This window comes from Camelus ferus, chromosome 3 (genome assembly GCF_009834535.1).
Source record: "Camelus ferus isolate YT-003-E chromosome 3, BCGSAC_Cfer_1.0, whole genome shotgun sequence".
Classification (NCBI taxonomy): Eukaryota; Metazoa; Chordata; class Mammalia; order Artiodactyla; family Camelidae; genus Camelus; species Camelus ferus.
In genome coordinates, this window is record NC_045698.1 from 105,344,659 (window position 1) to 105,368,493 (window position 23,835).

Sequence of the window (23,835 nt, forward strand, 5' to 3'; positions counted from 1 at the left end):
GACATTCTCCACTCTTCTTAGCCCATGTCAAGCTCTATCCCAATAAAGTTACTGGTTACCAATGGGGTACCTGCTTATTGTTGCAAAGGAAACTGTTCTTCAGGTGTGACAGTGGTAGTCTATTATTTCCTACTGAATTTCCTATTGAAGTGATCAGGTTTAATTTTCCCAATAAAAGGTAAAGATAAAGTTATTCACTCTCAGAAAACCTCATACTTGGAAGGGACCTTAAAGGTCATCTCCAATATATATCTGTATTATTAAAACAAAACCAAAACACTGGTAACGTGAGTTTGGCTTACCTTTAGTCCTTGCCATGGCAGGCTGGTTCTATTAAAGTACATCAAAACATATCCTAATGACTCCATGTCATCTCGGCGACTAGAGAAAGAAAACGTAAGTTTATAAGCTGGAATTATTGTAAAGAACATGTGAAAGTAAGTCAGGTACACAAGAACAAATATTCCCAAGCAAGGACAGAGACTAATTTGGTGTCTAGTGAAAAACTTACTTAGTTTATGTAATTTTTTAAAAGAAGTTCATAATGGGTTACTTCTAAACAAAATTTTCTTATAAGATCCAAAACTATAAAACACATCATCCAGATATTTAATTTTTAAGAAAAACGAAAAGAATTTAGCCAAATAATTTTCTAAATGAGATTACTAATAAAGATGGAAGAACCACGTATTAGGACATACAAGTTTTGCAGAAGCTCACAAAGATAATTTAGGGATACTGAAATAAATTAATATTTTAAAGCTATTTAAACAACTTTATGAATATATAAATGAACACACACTTATATTTACACACACACACACATATTCAGATAGAAACATGTATTTAAGGATTGGTAATACACTGACTTACAGAAGATGTGAAATTATAGTTTAATTCAAGGTATTCAGATACTCATGGTTATTTCCTAAGCTTAAAACTCTTCTCATGAAGTCCCCTAATCTGAAAGCATATAATATGTCATTTCTATGCTTGTTTTAAGAAAACAAAAACAAAAATAAGACTGATGAAAGATGAAGGTAGATGAAAAACTAGAACCCAGGTCAAAAAATAGAAAGCATAGAAATTATGACAATGTTTAAATCAAATCCTATTAATTTATGTAGGACTAGAAGAGTAGAACAGGAGCTGGTCCACCAACACCCTTTTGGTTCACTAGGGTAACATTTTCCTTGTAAAAAAAAAAAAACCAATACATTGTTCCCCAAAACTCAACTTGCATCACTAAAATATAAAAAGCCCAAGATCAGTATTAAGAAAATAAGTACTGTCTTCAGCTGCAAAAATAAACATAAAGTTGCATTTATCCTTTAACTTTCCATCGTGCAATATTTTCTCCCCAAGAGACAACCTTCCAAAAAAAAAAAAAAGAGGCCTCATTTAACTGGCTTCTCTTTACTGTCTAAACCAGCAGATAAAAAGGATTAATGAGCATTCTTCAAATCTTCAGCCAAGAGACATCTTTAAAAATTTTAAGAATCTAATTAAAATATTTCTAAAACCTGTTAATGGTTTTTGCTATGGATTTGATAAAAATTCAATTTTCAAACTCACCTCTGTTCAATACCAAGATGTGCATTGATGCTAGCATATCGAGCAGTGCCAGTGAGATTTTTATCTTCTCTGTAAGGTATGTGTTGCCTAGTCCTGTTGTCTCTGTACTTTTTGGCCAAACCAAAATCAATAAGGAATAACTTTAAAAGAAAATAAAGAGACATTAGGTTTCCAACCTTGTTCAATTAAACTGCTTCTTATTCATTAAATGGCATCTCTATTCTACTTTGTTCAATTGTATCAAAATAAAGCATCATAAGTAGAACAGATAATGAACAAACTCAACACTCCAATCATCTTTTACTAGTCCGTATCAAAAAAGTAAGTTAAAAAAAGTTAAATGGTTGATCCTTGTCAGCTGAACAATTTCATAGGCTCAGTTCATTACACACTCAGGAGCCTGTCTTCAGAATTTCTAAAGTAGTGGAGAAATGTATACGTGGCTTGAATAGCAGAGTTGTTGACAGGTGTGCTGTGTGCCATAATGAAGCTGACATCCTGTTACTACTAGTAAACAAGCATGGGATTTTAAAAACTAAATGTAAAAAACTATCTGAAACTCTTCCATTTAACAAGGGCCACTCCCTAGTATGCAAACAGAATGTTGGTTATCTAAAGTAAGACAACTCTGAAAGTTTGATACTGACAACAAAACCAAGATTTTTATTTACTAAAAATAAGCATTTATAAAATAAGCATGCATTTCATTTCCAACTGACATTTATTTATGCACATGGTAAGTTTAAGCTTCTAGAAAACATAACAAGTTGATCTAAAATCTTAAAAAAAGTACTTAAGTATTTATTTAAATCAAGGTGGCTTACAACTAACAATTTAAATGAGCCAACTAAAAACCAAACTAGATAAACAAACAAACAAAAACACCAAACTAGCATTTTAGAACAAAATAATACTTAGTGCTATCTCATTTATGTGGTACACAGGGAATAAGATACTCATTTGTAATATAGCTAATTGTTAAAAGCAATTCAGGTTTACTCTTCATGATTAAAACCTTTACAAGAGGAAGAAAAAAACCAAACAAAAGTATTCTTAAACAAAACAACAAAAAAACCCACAAAATAACAAGCCAAAACAAACCAAAACAACAACAACAAAAAAATACCCCAAACCCAAAATATATTCATATTTACCTACTTTCTAAAGCAAAATAAGCTTAACTTAAAATTTTAGACTTTTTCATTAATCACTTACTATGGGTTATATCTATAAAGTTTATCAAGCAAAGCAGGTCTCTGTGCCCTTATACTACGTAGCCCTATACTATTTTTTTCTAGTTACACCTAAATTTTGTAGTTCTTCTCACTAGGGCGACATAAGGTCCCTTATGCCGAAGGTACAGTCTGAGATGCGCTGGGAAACCTGATCATCTAGACTGTTAGGGTTTATATCAAAAAATAAATTAAGCAAGTTACTGATTAAGGTGAAAAAGATATGACCAAGTGCTTCTTTTAGGAGGATGAAAAATAACTAAGATACTGTCTTAGTTATCTGTTGAATGGCAAAGACTGAGGTTTGAGCTTCTATAAACCATGGTAACAATGAAATACTTATTTCTTTTGGTCTACTACAAAAGAATGAAGACTAACGTTTTAGTAAAATGTAACTGGATGAGAGCTCTCTAGTATGATTAAACTCACTTTTAAAAAACCCACTTCTTAAGTAACTGAGTTATTATAAAATAGAAATATGAAAGTAAATGTTATAAAACACTAAAAGAAATAAAGCTCATACTCTTGTTTCTTTTGGAATGAAAATTAGCTCAGTATACAAATATTAAAATGAGCAAAATACACTGTTAGGTGAAACAAAAAAAAGTATGACTAAGTTCAACAGATTCACACTGAAAAGCGAACAAAGGAAAACAAATATAAAAGGACATCCAGCTTTATGGTACTTTAAAATGACCCTTAAGAAATTATGTGGGTTATAAATGAAAAGTGATTCAGACATAGACTCTTCTCTAAGGGTTATTTTCTGGGATTGCTTCCTTTACTACCCCTAAAATGGAGGAGAAAAATAATAGGAACAATTTTGACATGATTATGTCTGACGGTAACATTCATGTCTAAAGCTACTTTCAGTAGCTCCATTTGCAACTCAGTAATCATTTTATCACAATTAAAAGACTACTTTATAAAAATTAGGTGTTCACTAGAGAGTTCTTTTCTTACACAACTCTAAAGGAAGAAATCTAACTTATTAAGAAAATAAAAAATGTAGACACTATTTTCCTTATGTATCTCAATTTTTAATATCAAAGCAAAAAACAACAAAGCAAACAAATTTTAAATTTCCTTACAAAAACTGAAAATAAGCCAGGAAAAGTAATGCTACTGCTAAACAAAGGTATCCATTTTAAGAGCAAACAACCAAAAGGAAAACTACTTAAAATAAAAAAATTTTAAATCTCATGATAGTACATTATCTTCTAGCACCTATCAGGCTTCCTTAGTAGCTCTTTACGTTTTGAATTTAAAATAAATAAAAACATATAATGAAAGTGCAATGAAACCAGGTAATACCAAGGATATAAGCAAACAGCTGCAAATATGCAAAGGTAAAACCAAACAAGGAAAAGTCAGTATTCAATAAGTAATAAAACAATATATTTTTATAGGTTTGCAGATGCAAAGAGAAGTCTAATCTCTTTGGTATGTCAAATTGCTTTTCTATGAATTTTAACTACATGTTCTAAGCAAAATTTGTGCCTGTTTTAAAGAATGCAGCATATTCTTCAAAGGCATGTAGAAATGAGTTAACGTTGGCTATACTGAGATAACTCTACTTAGCAGAGGTGCACTTCAGAAACATTGCTGCCAATTTTAGTTTTTGGCATTTGAAGCAGTTTTTCTCTTAACCAGGGGTCACATTTCCCTGTCCTTCCAAAAAATTCACAAGGTCACTTTTTCTCATAACCAAGATAAACTATATGTAAAGAGTATGACCAATTCAACACAATTTTATGGAAATTATTAAATGATTATGTTATACTTATATTTTAAGTAAAAATGTGCAAATGTATGGATAAGTAGAAACAGGGCAGTACAGATGCTTTACAATGTACCTAATTACCCACCATGCTACACCTCTCTGCCCAACCAAGATCTAGGCACCACAGTTGGTATTTGTGAATAAAAATAAAATTGAATTTCTGAAACCTTTCTAGCAGCAGGAGAATGTAGTCCTTGAAATAATGCTGGGCAGTATAGAAATGGATGAAATGATTACCCAGATGATGTATGTGATTTAATTAAGGAACTATAAAGTATGCTCACACATCAAATGCATCTTTGATTACTCATGTCAATACTTCTTTCTCAGTATATACTGCATTGAATGATAAAAATTCTTTTGTTTAGGAGCTTCAAAATTTACAAACCTAAATGTGTTTTTTTTAAAGCTATTTTCCCTTATCTGAAAATTAATACAGTAATAAAGCTATGTAACTCCTATAAAACTAAAATAAAATGTGAAGAGTTCTGCTTACATTAAAAAAAATTAGAAAATTATTGAAATGTTTATCTAGCCTCCTAAACACTGAATCAGGTTATGCATCTGTTTAATGTATCTTATGTGCTACTAATGGGAATTGATAAGTGCTTCAATTATATTACCATTATTAGATAGATATATATTAGAATACAATGTATTCCAGTTCCAGAACATATAATGCTCTTTAAGCATCTTATGCCACTTGGTTGAAGGTGAGAGAATTCACATTGAGGTAAATCAATTCTGGAAACACTAGATCTGAAATCTGATCTACACTTACCTGAAGATCATTAGGGAAGGGGAAGATAGCTGAGGCAGAATACATTCATCACACAGCACTGATGCAACTGAATTTAGATGTATATAATTTCATGCATTAAGTTCTGAAACTCCAAATACATTTTAAAAAACTAAACAGTCTACTTCAAGTTTACCATTAGGTACAGAATTTCAATACTACACCAACATATTTCTTCATGTGGATGTTAGAGATCTAAACATAACCCTGTTTTCATTTAGGTTTTCTCTAAACTTTAGAAGCTTTAAGCAAAAGCCACAAAGAAACATCTTAGTAATGTTATATGTTTGCCAAGTATGTCTGAATAATGCCAACGTAAGAGGTGCTTGAGTAAGATCTACATTCTCCAGAATTAAAACAAAACAAAAATAATCAAAATAAAACAATAAAAAGAAAAGCACATGAATTTGGGATTGAGGTTGGAATAGGAGACAGTTTCAGACCTGGTTTAATCCTGAGAAAGATGGGTCCTGAGAAGTACTAACAGTCATGCTTCTTTTCCTCTTCCCCACTGGAGATTCTAAACACTAAACAGACAATAGAGGGTGGCAGTGCATCAAACAGTATTGCTTACATTGCAACAATGGCCGGCGCAGACAGGCAACACCGAGGCATTAGAGAAAGAACAGGGTAGCCAAATGCCATCCTTCTTCCACCAAGCACTGTAGCTTCTCAGTTTTCCAAATAAGAATCACATGCTTAAGAACATTTGAATTCTTTACTCAGGTTTTTAATGCCACTATATTGTGTCACTGCCTGAAACAGGGATAGCAATGGTGACATTTGGCTCTTTAATTTTTTAATCAAAAATGGGGAATTTGGATCTGTAATCTTTGGTACCACAATCTGCCCTTCCCCCAAAAAATATTGTACAAGGGAAAAAATCTTCAGTAAGGAAGAGGTAGAAGGCATTTAGTCACCTTAAAATTTATTTTCATAAGCATGCAGGGCTGATTACTGGAAGAGATGAGTAAATTCACTAAGACTGGAGTGACTACTCCTAAATATCAAATTCAGAACAATTTTCCAAGTAAGAAATTTGACTTTAAAAATCAACCTCAAAAGCATCCCCTCCACTCTTTCCCACAAACAGAAAACTACTGGAACGAGCTACCAAGAATCCAGTCTCATACAATTGGCATTTTTTAAACTACAATACAGAAAACACTAAAAACCAACTACGTAAACAAACACTAATCCAAAATGTTCAAGAACAACATTTAGAATCTGAACCTTAGGTAAACACTGCATTTTTACCATTGGGTCTCTCTGAATCTGTATGGCAGCAAAGCAGCTTCACAATATTCTTTACTATCTCTAAAAGAGGACACAAGATTCTATAAAGGTTTACATATCACTGAGCAATTTGGACTTCTAACACAACTATGTGATTAATAAGCTATTTTTAAAGGAGGGGGGAGCAAAGAGGAATTATCTAGGCCATCATTAAATTTAAAACAAAAACCATGTACTGCAATGTCAACATGCAGAACACGGATCACATGAGGATAATGGATCTTAAGCAGGAAGAAAATGGGAAGGAAAAGGGCTTGGGAAATGGTCAAAATATTAGGGTCAGACTAACAAAAGTGCCCCCCAAAATTAAGACCAGTAATTTTTTTTTCAATTAAATTACCAGGTTATACAATGAAAATTAAGAACCTGGATGCTTCAAAAAGAGAAGCCACATAGTATTAAAAACAAAAAGATGCAATTTGGGAATGGCAAGAAAGGTTATATGTAGATTTAAACACCTTTTATTATTTAAAGCTAAGCTTTCAACAACAAAAAAAACCCTTAGATTTCCTAAAACTTGGTCAGAACAACATTAATGTCTCACACATTAACAAATAACACCAGTTCTAATGGTAATGGCTCCAAGTTGGCATTCATACAGGCAAACAAAGGTAAACATTTATAGCTAGACCTAAAAACACCAAACATTCCCTAATGGTTTAATAAAACACATGGGAATAGTCCTTCCAAAAACAAAACAAAAAAACCACAAAAACCCCCAAAAAGCCCCCAAGTTGTCCTGAAGTTGACAAATTTCTATCAGATCATCAGATCACAACATGCTTAGTGCATTGCCAATGCTGCCTGTCTGCCCGAGCTCAACATTGAAATCGGTAAAGCAATTCACTCAGTAAAACTAATCATTGCAGAAAAAATTTCAACATAATTAGTTTCTAACTGCAATCATACGTTACTAGCTAAAACCCAATGACCCAATAAATTCAATCATTCTGGGACCTCCCCTCAATAATGTATGAATATTCATTTCACTTGTCTCTATTTTCCTTAAAAAGGGGAGAAGAGGGGTGGAGAACTCACCCAACTTGGCATCCAAGTAAAAACTGTAAACTACTTTTGAAGCACGCCCCAAATTATCCTTTTGAATACACAAATCCAAGGACTGAAGAATTCTCATTATCAACCATGCTCAGTCAGCAAATGTTAACGCCATGGTGACAGATATGTCAGTGGTTTCCACACTGGCACAAGCACATGTATTACAAAAACCCACACTTCAGAGACAAAGGTTAAAATCTAATTTTTAGCATTCAGGAAGAAAAGTTTATGGGGTTTTTTTTTTTGCCATTTGAATGAATGAAAAAGATACAACTTTTGAATAGTTAAATGATATACATGATTTACATTTCATTATAAAGCCCTTGGAATTTTATATTTCCACATAGATAACTAATCTTGGTTAAGTTGGAGAGAATTTATTTCAAGTTACTAAGTTAATAGAGTATTTCAAGTTACTAAGTTAATAGATTATCCTTTTAGCACAATCTTTTAAAGCAACTACCAATAGCAAATTCAACTTACTATGACTTTATAAAGACTGAAAAGTTCACCAAAGCAATTCTTCAAGTTTTTTTACTCTTTGTGCTGTCATGCAAAGAACATTTGACTAACCTTATTACAGTGACGCCCAATACCCATTAGGAAGTTATCTGGTTTAATGTCTCTGTGTATAAAATTCTTTGTATGCACATATTCAATTCTACTGATCATCTGGAAAAAAGAGGGGAGAGAGAATCAAGGTAAGTGATTTGACTTAAGAGACGAAAGAAAGCAACATTACTTCTCAACTATTTCAACATGTCAATTATTTTTCAAGATCACAGGTTATTTTATTAATTTTATTTAGAGTTCACAAAGATAGTGCTAGACAAAATTAAACAGAAGGGGCAACCAGGCTCTCCATTTCTCTCTAGATTGATGGTGATCTAAGAATAAACCTGCCATGTTCTTTGGGCTTATTCTTTCCATATTAATGATTATAAACAAGATAGTACCTAACCTGATAGGAAGAACTGATGTTTGTAATTTTTTATTCACAAAAGCAGTAAAATTTAAAATTGTTTCAGTTGTAATATATTATATAAAGTAAAAACCAATCTTACGCCCCCTGAGGTACCTGTGTTAAAAAAGCCTAGTATTAGCCATATCTATTTCCAAGCTCTTATATATGTACGTACAAATTCACATATATTTGAGAGTAGTTGTTATATAAGCTGTAAGTTGTTGTTATTGCTTTAAACTGATATAAAAGTATTCTACTCACTTTATTCTTGTTCCCTTGTTTTTACATATCTCAAACACTCCTGAAAGTTGGTAGCGTACAATGTAAGTACGTAACTTTTATATCAACAGGACATATACAAGCTGAGTTTCCTTCCTGCATGTTTTTTGGACTCTCCCATGATTTTCCTTCATACTACAATCGTATTAAAAAAATGAAAAGGAAACATGCCATTCTAACAAGCTTTTCTTAATTTCTTGGAATCTGCCAAGTCAAATGGTATGGTTTTAGCATTGCTTTTAATGGCTACACATATTCTGTGGTATAGATGGAAGTATTCTTCAATTATCCCCTAACTCACAGTACTCCCAATGTTTGCCTTATTTTCCCATTGTAAACAATAACGTTATTAATATATTCCAACATATCCTTATCTACTAGTGCTTTTATTTCTATGGGCTATGAATCCTGTAAGATTACATGGGGAGTCACTGGGTTGAAGGGTACGTGTTTTTTTCATTTTGATGGGTGCTACAGGACTGCCCTTCAGAATAGGCTATAGCAACTCACTTTCCCAGCGGCAGTATTTTTTTCCTACTAGCAAAGTTATTTTAGTTCTTTCTAAATCTTGCCAATTTGACAGGTATTGATCTCACTTGAATTTTCCTAACAATTTGGTAATTACTCATTTTTACTGACCATTTGGATTTAGTACTATTCTATGAACTGTCAATCTACAGCCTTTGTCCATTATTATTTTGGCTTGTCCTTGTCAATTTTAAAGAATTCTTTGCATATAATTGACAGTCTTTAATCAGTCATTTATTATGTAAATAGATTTAAATTGTGAAAAGTGTCTTCACTATGGCATCTTCTGTAATAGTTTTAATTTTCAAATTATCAAATATGTCTCCCTTTTCTGTAAAATAGTTACAAGCTGAATTTGAAGATGTTTCTCATATCCAAAGGCTGCCAACGTTATCTTTCTACCCATATGTTCTTGCTCATCTCAGTAGTATATGTCAGGATTCCATTTTACTTATTTATTAATTTAAAAAAATTGAAGTACAGTCAACTACAATGTATCAATTTCTGGTGTACAGCACAATGTCCCAGTCATGCATATACATACATATATGTTTTCATATTTTTTTATTAAAGGTTAGTACAAGGTATTTAACATAGTTCCCTGTGCTATACAGAACTTTTTTTTAAATCTATTTTTATATATAGTGGCTAACATTTGTAAATCTCAAACTCCAGAGCTTTTATCACCATGGATATATAGATTCTAAATCTTACTCCTCTACACCTTGGCAAATGCCTTTTGAAGCCAAATCATGATCTGTGGCTTGAACTATACAATGTCCAAATACCACTCTTTTAGGTACAACAGCAACTTGTATATTAAAGAAGTAAAACACATTTGGCTCACTTTATGTATATATTTGTCCTAGCTAAGTAAACTCTATCATTACACTATGACTATTCACTTACTGGTTTAAGGTCAGGCAAAAGATAATTAATGGCACAAACTACAGACTACTTCAAGTGTTGTTTGTCATCTACAGAGCAAGACTTAGCTGTGACTTCCTTAAAACAAATGCTTTCTTGCAACTCCCTTCCCTGAATTACATTCTTTTTCTGATGATACCAGTATATCCAATATAAACTTCTATGACAGAACCTTTCCATTTCTCTCCACTAGACTCTACGCTCCTAGAGGGAAGATACTAGTTCTTACTCTTCTTTGTACCCAAGTAGAGTGGCAGGCCCCAAACAAATGCTCACTGCATGAATGCATGTTACTGAACCTACAGAATATAAACTTTCGTTAAGATTCACTCATGTTAGTTAAAACATATTGAAAGGTTTTTTTAACTGTTTAATGTTTGAATTTTTAACGTGCCACAAATAGAACACTGTAATTTGCCAATATTTGCTTGAGCCACTCAAGAGTTTTTCCGTTGAGCTTAGGCAATAACAGTTGCTGATTAAGAAAATAAGCACTACTTTCTAATCCCTTGACTTTATTATTATTTTTTAATACTTTGAATTCATACTTTGTAAAACTCTATCTCAAATGCCAATTCTGTTTATCACCTCACTTAAATTTATTATGACATCCAATCTAAATTTTAATAATGTCATTCTCTTCCACAGCATTTTTATAAATACATTTAGTTTAACTTGAAGCACTTCCAACATTTTCTTGACCTTCAAGGTATCGTGACCAAAATTTTAAAATTATAAATTCCTTGACATTTACCTATTATCTTTAACTGTATTAGGTTTCCTCAAGGCTTGTTACTGACCCCATTCCCCTATTTTAAAATTCTTTAAAACTAATTTTCTTTATCTCCTTTAGATTAAAAAAAAATCTGAGCTCTGGCTTTAAATAATTTAATCAAACCTCCAGCATGAATCTAATTCATGACATTAAAATTTCCCCAGTGCTGCTTAAATATTACCAATGGCTAAGAATCCTTTATTGCAAGAAACATCTACTTGGTCAAAAATTCTTCCTTAAGTTATTTCAGTACCTTATTTTCCTCAAAAAATACACCTTTCATAAGGGTTCCACATATAATACATAGCATTCAATTTGTTTAATTTAACCAAAATTTCAACATACATATTTATGGATACATATATACACTCCAAATCCTTTCTTCAAAATTTTACAAGGAAAACTGCTACATTCAACACTAAAACAAATACACTCTGTCTGATGGAAGCACCTTAAAAACTACCAGTCTACAGGTGAGTAATAAACCAGTATAATCCATTTTTTTCCCATACCCATAGGAAAACATCTACAAGTAATATTAGAGTAATACACTTGAATAAGTACATCTTATTATCTATATCTTTTTTTGCTGATATAATGCTTAAATAGTGACACACAAGATTATAATAGTCTAGCTTACATACATTTAAATTATAGTCAAATAGTGGTGAACAATAGTATTTCTCAATTTTTATTCTCATAAAAATTTCACATACCTGGTCAGCTAACATAAGTACAGTTTTCATTGTGAACCTTCTTGAACAGAAATTGAAGAGGTCTTCGAGGCTGGGTCCAAGAAGATCCATGACTAGCACATTGTAGTCTTTTTCCTGACCATACCACCTAACAAAATGAAAGGGGGAAACGAAAAGGAAGGGCATTATAAAAAGTCAGTATCACCAAATATTGAAAATTTTTAAGTAAGAATAAGATTGTTTTTCCTCTCTGGTTAGGCTTTACTTAAAGTTAAGTTTTCCTCTGTTTAGTCAATGAACCCACTAACCCACTAACTGACCACATTGCCCAACACAAAATAAGGGTAAAGAGTGACCTCATTGTCCTATTAAGTTAGGACTTGTGTGGCAGACTTAACACTCCTCTTACCAGGGCAGGTTAATTCTATACCCAACTGCCACTGATGCCTGTGACTTTGGGCAAGTTCCTTAATTTCATCTGGTCTACTTTCTAACTGGAGAAATGAAGGAGATTACATAGCCATTCCAAAACATTTCAAAAAGCAGAGATATCTTTTATTATAACTATTTCATTTCCTACCAAGTTATATTAATAAAGTTTTTTGCTTAATTTCATATTACAGAATCTGAACAGTATTACCACAAAGATGACATCTGCTTTTTATGGAGGAATCATGCTTTTAATTATCCCATGTTACATTACTGCAGATAAACATACCACTTGTCTCCAATAACTTTAGGCATATCAACTGCTAATTTCAGAGACTTCAATCCAAGGACTGGGAATCACTGCAATAAATGATTTCAAGTTTCTATATGCCCCTTAGTCTGGTAGGGGTAATTTTCTAAAAATGAGCACTACTATTTTTATTTCAAACTAATCTAGATTATGAATTCTGCTTGAAAAGAAAACTGGCCATTATTTAAAATATTTAAAAAAAGCAGAAACAAACAAACAAAAACAAAAAAAAGGTGTGGGGGAGTATTTTACAGTTAGACTGGAATGATTTTTTTTGTTAACTCCAGTTAAGACTGATACCAGGATTTACCATTTGAAAAGTTTATTTAAAAAATTTTCAAAACAGGGGAAAAGGGCTTAAAAAAAAATATATGTGTCAAAAGCATTAATAAGTATTGGTCTAGTGGGAACCTGTCTACCGCTTTTTACTCCTTTTTAAAAATTTTGCTGTAATGTAGGTTTTTAGTTGATATGAAAGAAAACCAAGACTGAAACTAGCTAATAGGGGTTTAATATCTTAATAATTATATTTTTCTAGAAAATGCAAGCATGGCCCCATATTCAGATACAACGAATATACTCCCTGGAATCTTATGTAAAGATCATAAAGGGACTAGGCTTAAAAAGTTCACATTCCTTACTACATTTTTGCTTCAACTGTTCCAGAGGACTATTTCCCAACATGACACATGAGTAACTATCATCAAACACATAAAAAGGTATTCATTCTCACACTGACTTTGTTAAAAAAAAAAATTTAAAAAAAAAGGTAGCCTGACAGGTAAAGAGTTTCTGTTTAACTTATAGAGACTGTCCCCACTAGCCTAAGAAAAGCAACAGATTTGTCAATGGTAGAGCTGGGCTGTCCTTATTGCACCTAAAACTGTGTTCAAGCTGCTTTAATTTTCCCTTTTCTATCCTTATTTTCCATATAGGAATTCAATACCCTTCACATTCATTCAAACATTTACTTCAAAGAAAAGCTCACGGTGGTGGGTTTTTTGTGGGGCGGGTGTGTAGGTGGGTGAAGATGGATAAAACATAACAAATAATAATTTTAAAAGGTAAGTGATTAACAAAGTGAAAAGGTTACGTTCTCCTTTCCTTTTTCCTCTGTTTATACTGTTTTCCTTCCTTTTTTTTTCGTATTCCTTTACTTAACTGCAGAGGCAAATCTGTGCTAGGAAGCTGGCAGGAACCAGCCTTTGCCATTTTAAATGTCCAATCGTAAGCGTTAGAGAGGATTTTTTATGTAAATCTAATTTATCTAGGTTTTAAAGGAAAAAAGATTCTATACAAGAACACCAACTCCAGAAAGAGCTAAGGCAATGACAGGAAGTCACAAAAAGTCAAAGGCAAAAGGGAAAGCATAAATCAACTCTCTTAAGATTACAAGCCATGTCTACACAAGCAGATGTGCATCAATGGCTGCGTAACAAAACTACAATAAACAAGTAAAATTTACAACCACCCGTGTCCAAATACAAACCGGAAATACAAAAGGCACAAATTTACACTTCTCCATGTAATTATACAATTTCATAGTGCACTTTATGAGAAGTCATCTGCAAATTAAACCTTTAACAGAATACTCTAAGTCAAGCTAATGGGCACTTCTATCCTTATTTGTTTACTTAAGAGTTTTAGACATACCCACTATTTGCAACGTCAAAAAGATAAACAGTCCATTAAAAAAAAAACTGCTAAAACATAAATGTTTCAAAGGCATTTCCTCTATGGAACAACTATCCATTTCTAAAATAATTAGGATTTTTGCTTAGAGATTGGTACTATAGCTCCTTAAACCTAAGTGACAGGTGTTTCTATCTTTCATACTTCCTTTTGATCTCAAGGAATAGATAGCTTTATTTCTCTAAAGCTAACACCTCATTCCCTCCCCATCTGTGCTTTCCATCCAGATATTATTACACACAGATTAGGAGCCAGGAACAGTCTGCTGCTTATCCAAATCCTACTTTTAGTCAGTTCTACCTTCACTTCCATGTTTTCCACTTCTACTCTGAGAGCTTCTAACTCCCCATTTCAATTTTGAATGCCAAAGAAATCTTCCTTAAGTAGCCTATCCTACAGTGTTCTCCCATTTCACGGAATTCCCATAGCCACTGACTACTGCTTGGACCCAAGATCTAACCCCTTGACAATACAATATTCAAGTAGTTACTTTGGTATTTCTCACTCTATACCTGGTAAGATAGAGCTTAATGTTCAGTCCTCACAGAACCTGGGTAATGAGCAAGTACTAATCTGATTCTGAGAGCATTTAAGTTTGCAGATTAATTTGAAACATAGCAACACGAAAATTTCACTTCTGTTCTTCACTTTGAGGTGCCTTCAGCCTAGAAACTTAGGTTTTATCTTTAGACATTTTTTTAATGTGAGCAACAATGTGTTGGTACTAAGTACCCTGTGGTAAAGTAATGTATGCACTGTAGGTAGCTCAGATTCCTGAAAGATTGGGGAAAAACAAAAAACTGGTTTGACTTGGAGCTTTCTTGATTTGGAGTGATCATGATTTGGAGCTATTCCTCCTAACAGTTTCAAAACATACAGAAGAATCAAGGAATTTAATGGACAGAAGAAAAAGAAATGCAGGAGACTCAATTTCCCTTTGTTTCAAATCAATGCCTTTAGACTTAGTGTTGCCTGGCCAATCAAGGAAGTAGGCTGAAGAATGAGCCTGCAATTTAGAAAACCATCATTACTTAGAGCATAAAAAAAGGGTACCTTAAGGTCTGAAGAAGATGCTAGAAAAGGCAAAGCAAATCTCTCTGCTCTCATTTCCTTTCCTCTAAACCCATATCCAAACAAATTCTAGTTAAAACATGAAGGCACACACAAAAAGCATACATCTAAGATGATACTGGTACAAGTTATTGGTGCTGACAAAGAAAGATGCTAACAGAATTCAGAAAAATGAGGTAAGTGGGAATTGACTACAGGTTAATTGTATGCATCATTCTAACTGGGCTATGGGATGCTGGAATAGCTGGTAAAACATTATTTTGGGGTGTCTGTGAAGGAGTCTCCAGAGGTGATTAGCATTTCAGTAACAGACTAAGTAAAGATCACCCCACACCCAAAGTGGGGCCAGGGCTGGGGTCCTGAATAGAACAAAAAGACAGAGGAAGAGAAAATGTACTCTGCTAGAGCTGAGACAGCCATCTTCTCCTCCCTTGGACAGCCATGCTCCTGTTCAGACATCAGGACTCAAACCAGGACCTAAATCATTAGCTTCCCTGGTTCTCAGGCTTTCAGGCTTGGATTAGAACTACTGCTGGTTTTCCTGGGCCCCTAGCTTGCAAGACCACAGATCATGGGACTTTTTAGCCTGTATAATCACCTGAGCCAATCCCTCATAATAAATGTCTTCCTGTATATCTATAAGCAGATCTTGATTTATTGTTCTTTACAGATATCACGTTTTACATATTCAAGTTTTGCGGCAACGCTGTGTCCAACAGTGTATTGGCACCATTTTCCAATAGTATTTGCTCACTTTGTGTCTGTCACATTTTGGTAATTCTCACAATATTTCAAACCTTTTCATTATTATTATATTTGTTACGGTCGTCTGTGATCAGTGATTTTTATGTTTGATGTCACTACTGCAAAAAGATCACAACTTGCTGAAAGCTCAAATTATGGTTAGGACTTACTACACTATAGCGTAAACATAACTTTATGCACTGGGAAACCAAAAAGTTTGTGTAACTTTGCTTTACTGTGGTGATCTGGAACTGAACCTGTAATACATCCAAGGTCTGCCTGTATATATAATCCATCAGTTCTGTGTCTCTGGAGAATCCTAACACAATATAGCCATTTTTTGGTCTTATTCACAATGCCATATTCCTAGCACCCAGCATAATGCCTTACATGCAGGAAATGCTCAGTAACATTTGCTGAATTAAAAAATAAAAAGCTGTATCAGAGGTTTTAACAGGCTAGGGAATGCTTGATGTGGCAAGGAAAACAAAGCAAGGAATACAAAAAACTTCACGCACTGAAAGTATAAGGTCATCAGGAAGCATCTACTCACCTTCGATTCAAATAAACCAAATAATTATAAAATTTTAAAAGCGATAGTTTTAAGAGGTAAATATCTTTTCCTATGACATTTACCTTTTCATCTTTAGGTTAGTAATGTCAAGAGTCCCTACTAAATGACTAAAATGTAAACACTGAATCAGTGCTATAACATATCCGTTTTCATAGCATCTAAAGTCTCAAAAACACTGTATCTTAATCTCTTGCCAACTCACCATCATCAAACCTTTATGTTCCTTTTAATGAGGGTAGAAATTAAGGACCTGGTCTAGTACAATCTTGCTAAACCTAAGAACTAGCTCAAATTCCCCCTTTAGGTTGTCATTGCTAACAGTTCCAGCTACCCTACTCTTTTTTGTCTAAATTCCTTTTAATGTTCCTATACATTAATATTTATGTGTATCATCCTTAACAGTATAATTTTGCCCTTCACAATATTCTTAAAATTATAGATAGCTCTCTTTCCATCCTTCAAAAGCATCCAAATTTCTATGGGCCAAAAAAAATTACCAACCAACAGGCAATTCTTGTTTATCTTTTCCTAAACCCTCTTCCTTTCCTGCTTCTTATTGTAATCATGCCATGTTGACTTCTTTTCCTTTTTTTGTTTTTGGTGTATGTGTTGGGGTTAACAATTCATTTACAACAGTTAAGAAAGGCACTTCTTACTCCCCCTGTCCTCCTAAATCACCAGATTCCAAAAGTAGGCTACCTTCAACCACAACACAATCCCTTGAGTCTCAATTTAAATTCCTGAGTCTCAAAAGTCACCAGTCCTCCTGGTACTGCATTCACTTGTTGATTACTTCTGGAAGCTGCAGGCCACCTGTGAATTTGAGTCTTAAGACACTATAACCCCTTCAACCTAAAATTGTTAATACTTATTAAGCTCCATCTTATTAACTGCATTCATCATGAAAACAGGACTGTAATGTACAGGTTTGACTATGTTCTGATTCATGGTAACTCTTCAGCTCTTCTGAAGAACTAGACACCAGACTAAATGTGGGTCACCTGATTTTTGATTTATTTTTGGTATATGAGATGGCTGTGTAACTCTTTTTCTCCTCAAGCTTCCCTGCCCATATTTGCTGACATTTGTAGCCTTCATTGTACTCTGAATAGAGACACCTAGAATTTCATGATCTTAACATCCTTTCTCTTGCCATCAAAAACTTAAGAGCATCAATCTATTTCCTTCTCTTATTTCACATTTAAAATACATTCAGATTTTATAAGGTCAGTAACACAAAATTTTTATTCATAATCCTTTTGGTTTACAACTTGCAGAAATACCTTTGAAATGGTTTGGGATCGGATCATTTTTGCTAGGTAATCCTGCTATTTGGCTACTTCAGAGAACTGGAAAATTAGGTTTAGTAGACAGTATATGTTTTCTATAGAATACAAGCAATTAAAACCAGAAACACAAATACCAAATGGACCCATTTCTCCATACTGATTTAGACATGAAGTAACTAAGAAAAGAACCATAGTTTTAGCTATGGGTATGGTGATCAGAGTAATAATTCTGATAATGTGATGATTTCAAGAAATTTTAGATACTAATTCAATCTTTTACTTCATTGACTTTCCCAGAACTGTTCAAATCTTTTAAAACTGGCTGCTTTTCCCACCCTTACAATTTTACCCTCCTGGGGAGGGAATTAACAAGCACGTAAGTAATTTAAAATTGAATAAGACTGGGTGGAGGGTATATCTCAGTGGTAGAGCACATGCCCAGCACACTCCACAGCCCATTATCCCAACTCTCCTCCTGCCTTGATTAACTTTGAACTTCCACCAAGGGTTTCAGTTCTCACTTCTCAATTTACTTTCTCCAATATCACTTCTATGCTGATTCTTACTCATATCTATCCCCAATCCTAATTCCCTGGCCTAGGTTTAACTATACAAGAACTAAACTTGGGATACACTGTCACCTTAAACTCAACATGTCCAAAGCTACAACTATTTACTCTACTTAGTATCAAACCCATCCCTTTTCTCACTTCCTAATTTAAACTTCAAATTCTCAAGGCTAAAGCAACTTACCTCTATTCCGTAAGAAGAGAAAATGTGGGAAAACATACATTAAAATGTTAGACCAAGAAAATAATGGAAATCGAACTATCCCTTAGTACACTATTCAGAGACCAAACCGTTTCCTCCAGGGTAATTTCTACACTACAGTGATCACTTATATTACAGATATAACGGAACAAATAATTTTGGTTGGATGGAACATTTCCTCCCGCCCCACTCTACATTAACTAATTTGCTTAGCAAAACATTTAAAATAGATCGATTCTAGGTTTTTAAAAATTAACTCAAATTTCTCTACTTTAGCAAATGAACACGAGAAAACAGAATGATTCCAAAGTCTGATATAACCTTTTAAAAATAGAAGTGGGGGGGTAGCCTATAGCTCAATGGTAGAATGTGTGCTTAGTATGCAAGAAGTCCTGGGTTCAATCTCCAGTACCTCCACTAAATACATACATACATATATACATAAGCAAGTAAACAAGCCTAGTTACCTCCCCCTACCCAAAACATACAAACAAGCAAGCAAACAAAAAACCACACACACCCTCAAAACAAAGCAGAGGTAATAGAAGAAAGAACACAAGGTCTGGGCTTAAAATGTTCCGTAAGACATAGGAAAGGGAATGTAGAAGAGGCAATATAAGCTTCTAGAAAGGAAAGGTCTGATTTTAAAGAAAAAAAAGCAACGAATATACACACGAATATCTATCCATAAGTTTAAATTCTAGGCAAACCTGAACTAATAACACAGAATCATGCTATATATACTTAAAAATTTAAGCCCTTCAGTGACTGGACACTTAAGAAGTGGCCCACTAAACCAGTAGTTGGGCTTAAGAATGGGAAGCTGGCTAAACTCACAGTATATCTAATACAGTGCAAAGAATACTGAGCCAGCAGCCAAAACACAGGTTCTAGCTCTGGCTTTGCCATTTTCTTGTTCTCTGGCTCTGTAAAAGCTATTTTTGCTCACTGGTCAAACATTCTTAACGAAACTTATCTACATATCAAGAGGTACTGTAATAATCATGGGATTGTAAGAGTACTTCTGTGAACTGAAAAGCATTACACAAATACAAGGATTACTTTCACCACAAAAAGCAGTTGCCCAACAATTATGAAATGACAACAATAAAGACAATAGCCATTTCCTACAATAGTCAAAGCCTTCTCAGCAAAATAATTGCTAACTACCCCTACCGCTCAATACAATGGAGTGTCAAAACCTCAGCACAGTACTTCTCAAAGCGTTGTTCTCTGGTCTTTCTTTAGCAGAAATCATCTGAGGTATGTGTTAAAAATACAGACTCTTGGGCCCCGTTCCAGAACCTGTCAAACAAATCTGGGGATGAGGTGGTAAACCTACATTTTTAACAAGCTCTTTAGGTAATTATTATGCATGGTTGATGTTTGAGAAATGCTAACTAAGGAAGATTCAAAGGGAGACCTAATTGGGTCCCTGCTGACCTGTCCAATCAAGGCAATCTCTGGATGGCTCAGAATGCTGTTTGGGGCTCAAACTCAGTATACTATCCCAACGATATTAAGGAAATGTTCACATCCTCACACAGTTTGAGATTTAGGCATCTTTGCTCCTAACTGTCAGCAAGAGACAAATTCGCAACTATATGTCAGATATACGGTATAAGCTCAAAAAAGAATGTTAAGTCTCACAAAATTTTTGTCTATTCACTGAAAGGTGTGCAGTATCTAAAACCGCATGGTATATAGTAGGCAGGCACTCAAATACATATATTTGACTGAATGAAATGTTTGCTTATGCTCTAGAAAGTACTACACAGGTACTGTAAAGTATGTTAAATTCACCAAGACATTCTCCAAAAACAGAGCTTTAATTTTTAAAGAAGCTAACATCACACTCCCTTTTTAAAGAAGGATACAAAGTATTAGCATTACAGAGGTTCGAAAACTGGAACTCTGGGATTTCAGTAAGTGGAGCTCACTGTAAAAATGCCAATCAAATGAGAAGAGTCAAAAGCAAAACAACCTAACCTGAATATGTAGTGAACAGCACAGTAAAGGAATGAAAAAGGTAAGAATGGTATTTACATAAAGGTATAAAATTCAGCCTGGTTAAGAAGGGTTTCATTTTACTGTTACCAAAGACAGTATATTAGACACATGTAGTATGTCTTAAAGATTTGGAAAATTTGGAACTGAGAATAAAATTTACAAAAACTTCATGATACTGAAGAAGGTAATGTTTCTTAAGCTGCAAAGAAAAATTAAAAAATGAAAGATACTGTTAAAAAAAAGCTTCATTGACACAATATTGTAAAATGATTATAAATCAATAAAAAAATGTTAAAAAAAACGAACAAAAAAAAACTTCATGCTACTTCCCAATAAACAAAGTAGCTTTAAATCAGGTCTCACACTCCCCTTTCCATAGAAGCCACCTTAAGGACAGAATAGTCTGGCAGTGCAGGGAAATATAACTACTCAGAGGAGCTTCCATATGAGCTGAAATACAGAACAGCCTCAATTAAAAAAATTAATTTGCAAACCTCTCCACTGTACACTTAATGAAGGCACAAATGAAACATATGATATATGCTATGTATGCTTAGTCAGTGTCACCATCTTGTCTCCCTTAAAAAAAAATTCTGCAGTACAAAAACTGCAACTTTGAACCAAAAGAAATTTCAAAAGGCCAATTCACTACTGAGATGCTAATAAATACTTAAGCTAACAAATGTCCACATTAGCAAGGCTTTACCGTGAAATTAATGGACGTTAGTATTTTATGATACGGTAGTATCTTTACATCAGAGTTCAAAGCTAAATGAATTGATTCAGCCATATTTCCATTTGTAAATTGGCTCCCAGCTATTCAGTTCAGCTGAGTTCACTTCAGAAACACTTAAGTACTACAGAGATAAGTATATCCATTAGAACTAAGGAACTATGCATGCACCATGCACTCCTAAAATTCTATAAATGTGCAGGTGCCTTAACTTTCCACAGGGTTCCTTTGAAAAAGTAAATACACAGAGAAAATATGAGCAGAATTTCCTTATTATGAATACTTAGCACCTTTTTACCCAGCACTTTGCTAAGAAACATGAAATACATTTCTATCAGCATGAGGAGGTTCTTTCCCTCAAAGAGTTTCTAGAAGGCTTTCTCGCAGGACTGCAGATAAGACATGAACAGGAAAATGATTTCACGTACTGGTTTTAGATACTTTTCAGAAATCAAAGCATTTGATTGTATGGGATTACAGTATCCCAATCAATACCAAGTTTCCTGGTATAGGATTTCCTGAATGCAACTCCTAATTCATATGAGGTGGTAAGTAAGTTAAGAATCCAGCCGTATCAAGTTGTAGTGCTAGGAAAAGATGGAGATCGGTGGATATGGACAGGGAACAACTATAATTAATCTCTGAAATATGGTGCAATACAATGGTCCTTCAACTTGGCTACACATCAGAATCACCTAGGGACATTTTATAACTCAGGGTATCTAAGTCACACCTCCAAAACCAATTAAATCAAAATTTTGAGATTAGGAGCCAGGTGTCAATTTTTTTTAAAAGTTCTCTGCATGAATCCAATGTGCAGCAAAGTTTGAGAACCACTGATACAGTTGAAAGAGACATTAAGACCTATGCCAATAACACATTAGCTGTATGACTTTAGGCAAATTAACATTGTGACTTTACACTTTATATGAAACCCCAACTCACTGGGTTGTTGCAATGATTAAATGAGACCATGTGCAATGCCTGGATAGTGGTTGACTTTTTTTTCGTACACGTAGATGGGAAAAAAAATGTTTAGCTACACTAAATTCAAGCTACTACCCACTTATTTCAAAGCACATATCAAAGTTATGAATAAAAGGCAACAATGAAGTTAAAACAAATTGTCATTGCATCAGAGAATGTTAAGAGGTATCTTTTATTCTACCGATCCCATCAATTTATATAATGCATTAAAAAAAACCTTTTAAGACCTAATTGGTATTACAAAATCCCTTTTAGAAATGAAAGCTGAGAAATGCAGATCAAAACTACAATGAGGTATCACCTCACACCAGCCAGAATGGCCACCATTAAAGTCTACAAACAATAAATGCTGGAGAGGGTGTGGAGAAAAGGGAATCCTCCTACACTTGTTGATGGGAGTGTAGGTTGGTGCAACCACTATGGAGGACAGTATGGAGGTTCCTTAAAAAACTAAAAATACTTATCATGTGATCCAGCAATCCCATCCCAGGGCACATACCCGGAGAAAACTATAATTCAGAAGGATACACACACCCCAATGTTCACACAGCAAATGACTGGATAAAGAAGATGTGTATGTGTATATAAAAATGGAATGGAATACTACACACAATGGAATACACACAATGGAATACTACTCAGCCATTAAAAAATAAAACAATGCCATTTGCAGCAACATGGATGGATCTGGACATCGTCATTCTAAGTGGAGTGGGCCGGAAAGAGAAAGAAAAATGCCACATGGAATCATAAAAAAAAAAAAGACACAAACGAACTACTTATGATTTATAACTTACATGATTGATTTCCTGAATATGTGTAAGCACATTTGACTGTCCTCTGACTGTCCTTTATGATTAGATTACTGTATTCTGTTGATTCTTCTTCTGTGGTTGGCTTTATTACTTTGATAATCATGTAAGTTTAAAAAGCTAAAGCTATAAACTGTTCTTAGAAATGATGATCAGTACATATATGTAAACTAAAAAAGTATGTGCAATACATTGTATATATGTATTAATATGCAATATATTTTATATGTGCAGTCAAACTGTAGTAATTCTACCTAACAAAACTGAAAAATTAAAGAAGAAATCAAAGCTGACATTCCTGATAGAATTCAGCCTAAGTTCAAATCTAGATGACATCACTGACAAAACTTGTAATTGACTCTCAATATAATGTTCTTTCATTTCCCTTTATATTCAAGATCAGAATGTAGGGTCCAGCTAAACCTTTTCCTACAGCATTTCCAAAGTCCCCATTAAACAACATACCCCAGCGATGAGTTTCAGACAAGGAAAAGGCAGTATTCT

General features: G+C 33.9%; 1 protein-coding gene across 7 annotated transcripts in view; it reads right to left on the reverse strand.

The window, feature by feature from the left end:
* Positions 1 to 23,835, reverse strand: part of CSNK1A1 (casein kinase 1 alpha 1) — a 44,185-nt gene that overhangs the window by 14,049 nt on the left and 6,301 nt on the right. For 5 of the 7 annotated variants that reach the window (XR_004318819.1, XM_014551700.2, XM_006175913.3 and 2 more), the window contains exons 3-7: positions 11,931 to 12,057; positions 8,315 to 8,413; positions 5,833 to 5,916; positions 1,576 to 1,715; positions 303 to 381 (exon numbers count right to left, since the gene is read on the reverse strand). Coding sequence is in view for 5 of the 7 variants with exons in the window: in XM_014551700.2 (XP_014407186.1) it covers positions 303 to 381; positions 1,576 to 1,715; positions 5,833 to 5,916; positions 8,315 to 8,413; positions 11,931 to 12,057 (529 nt within the window). In the remaining 2 variants the exon portion in view is untranslated. The remainder of the gene's footprint in view (positions 1 to 302; positions 382 to 1,575; positions 1,716 to 5,832; positions 5,917 to 8,314; positions 8,414 to 11,930; positions 12,058 to 23,835) is intronic. The other 2 variants (XR_004318820.1, XM_006175914.3) reach the window with 1 other exon arrangement.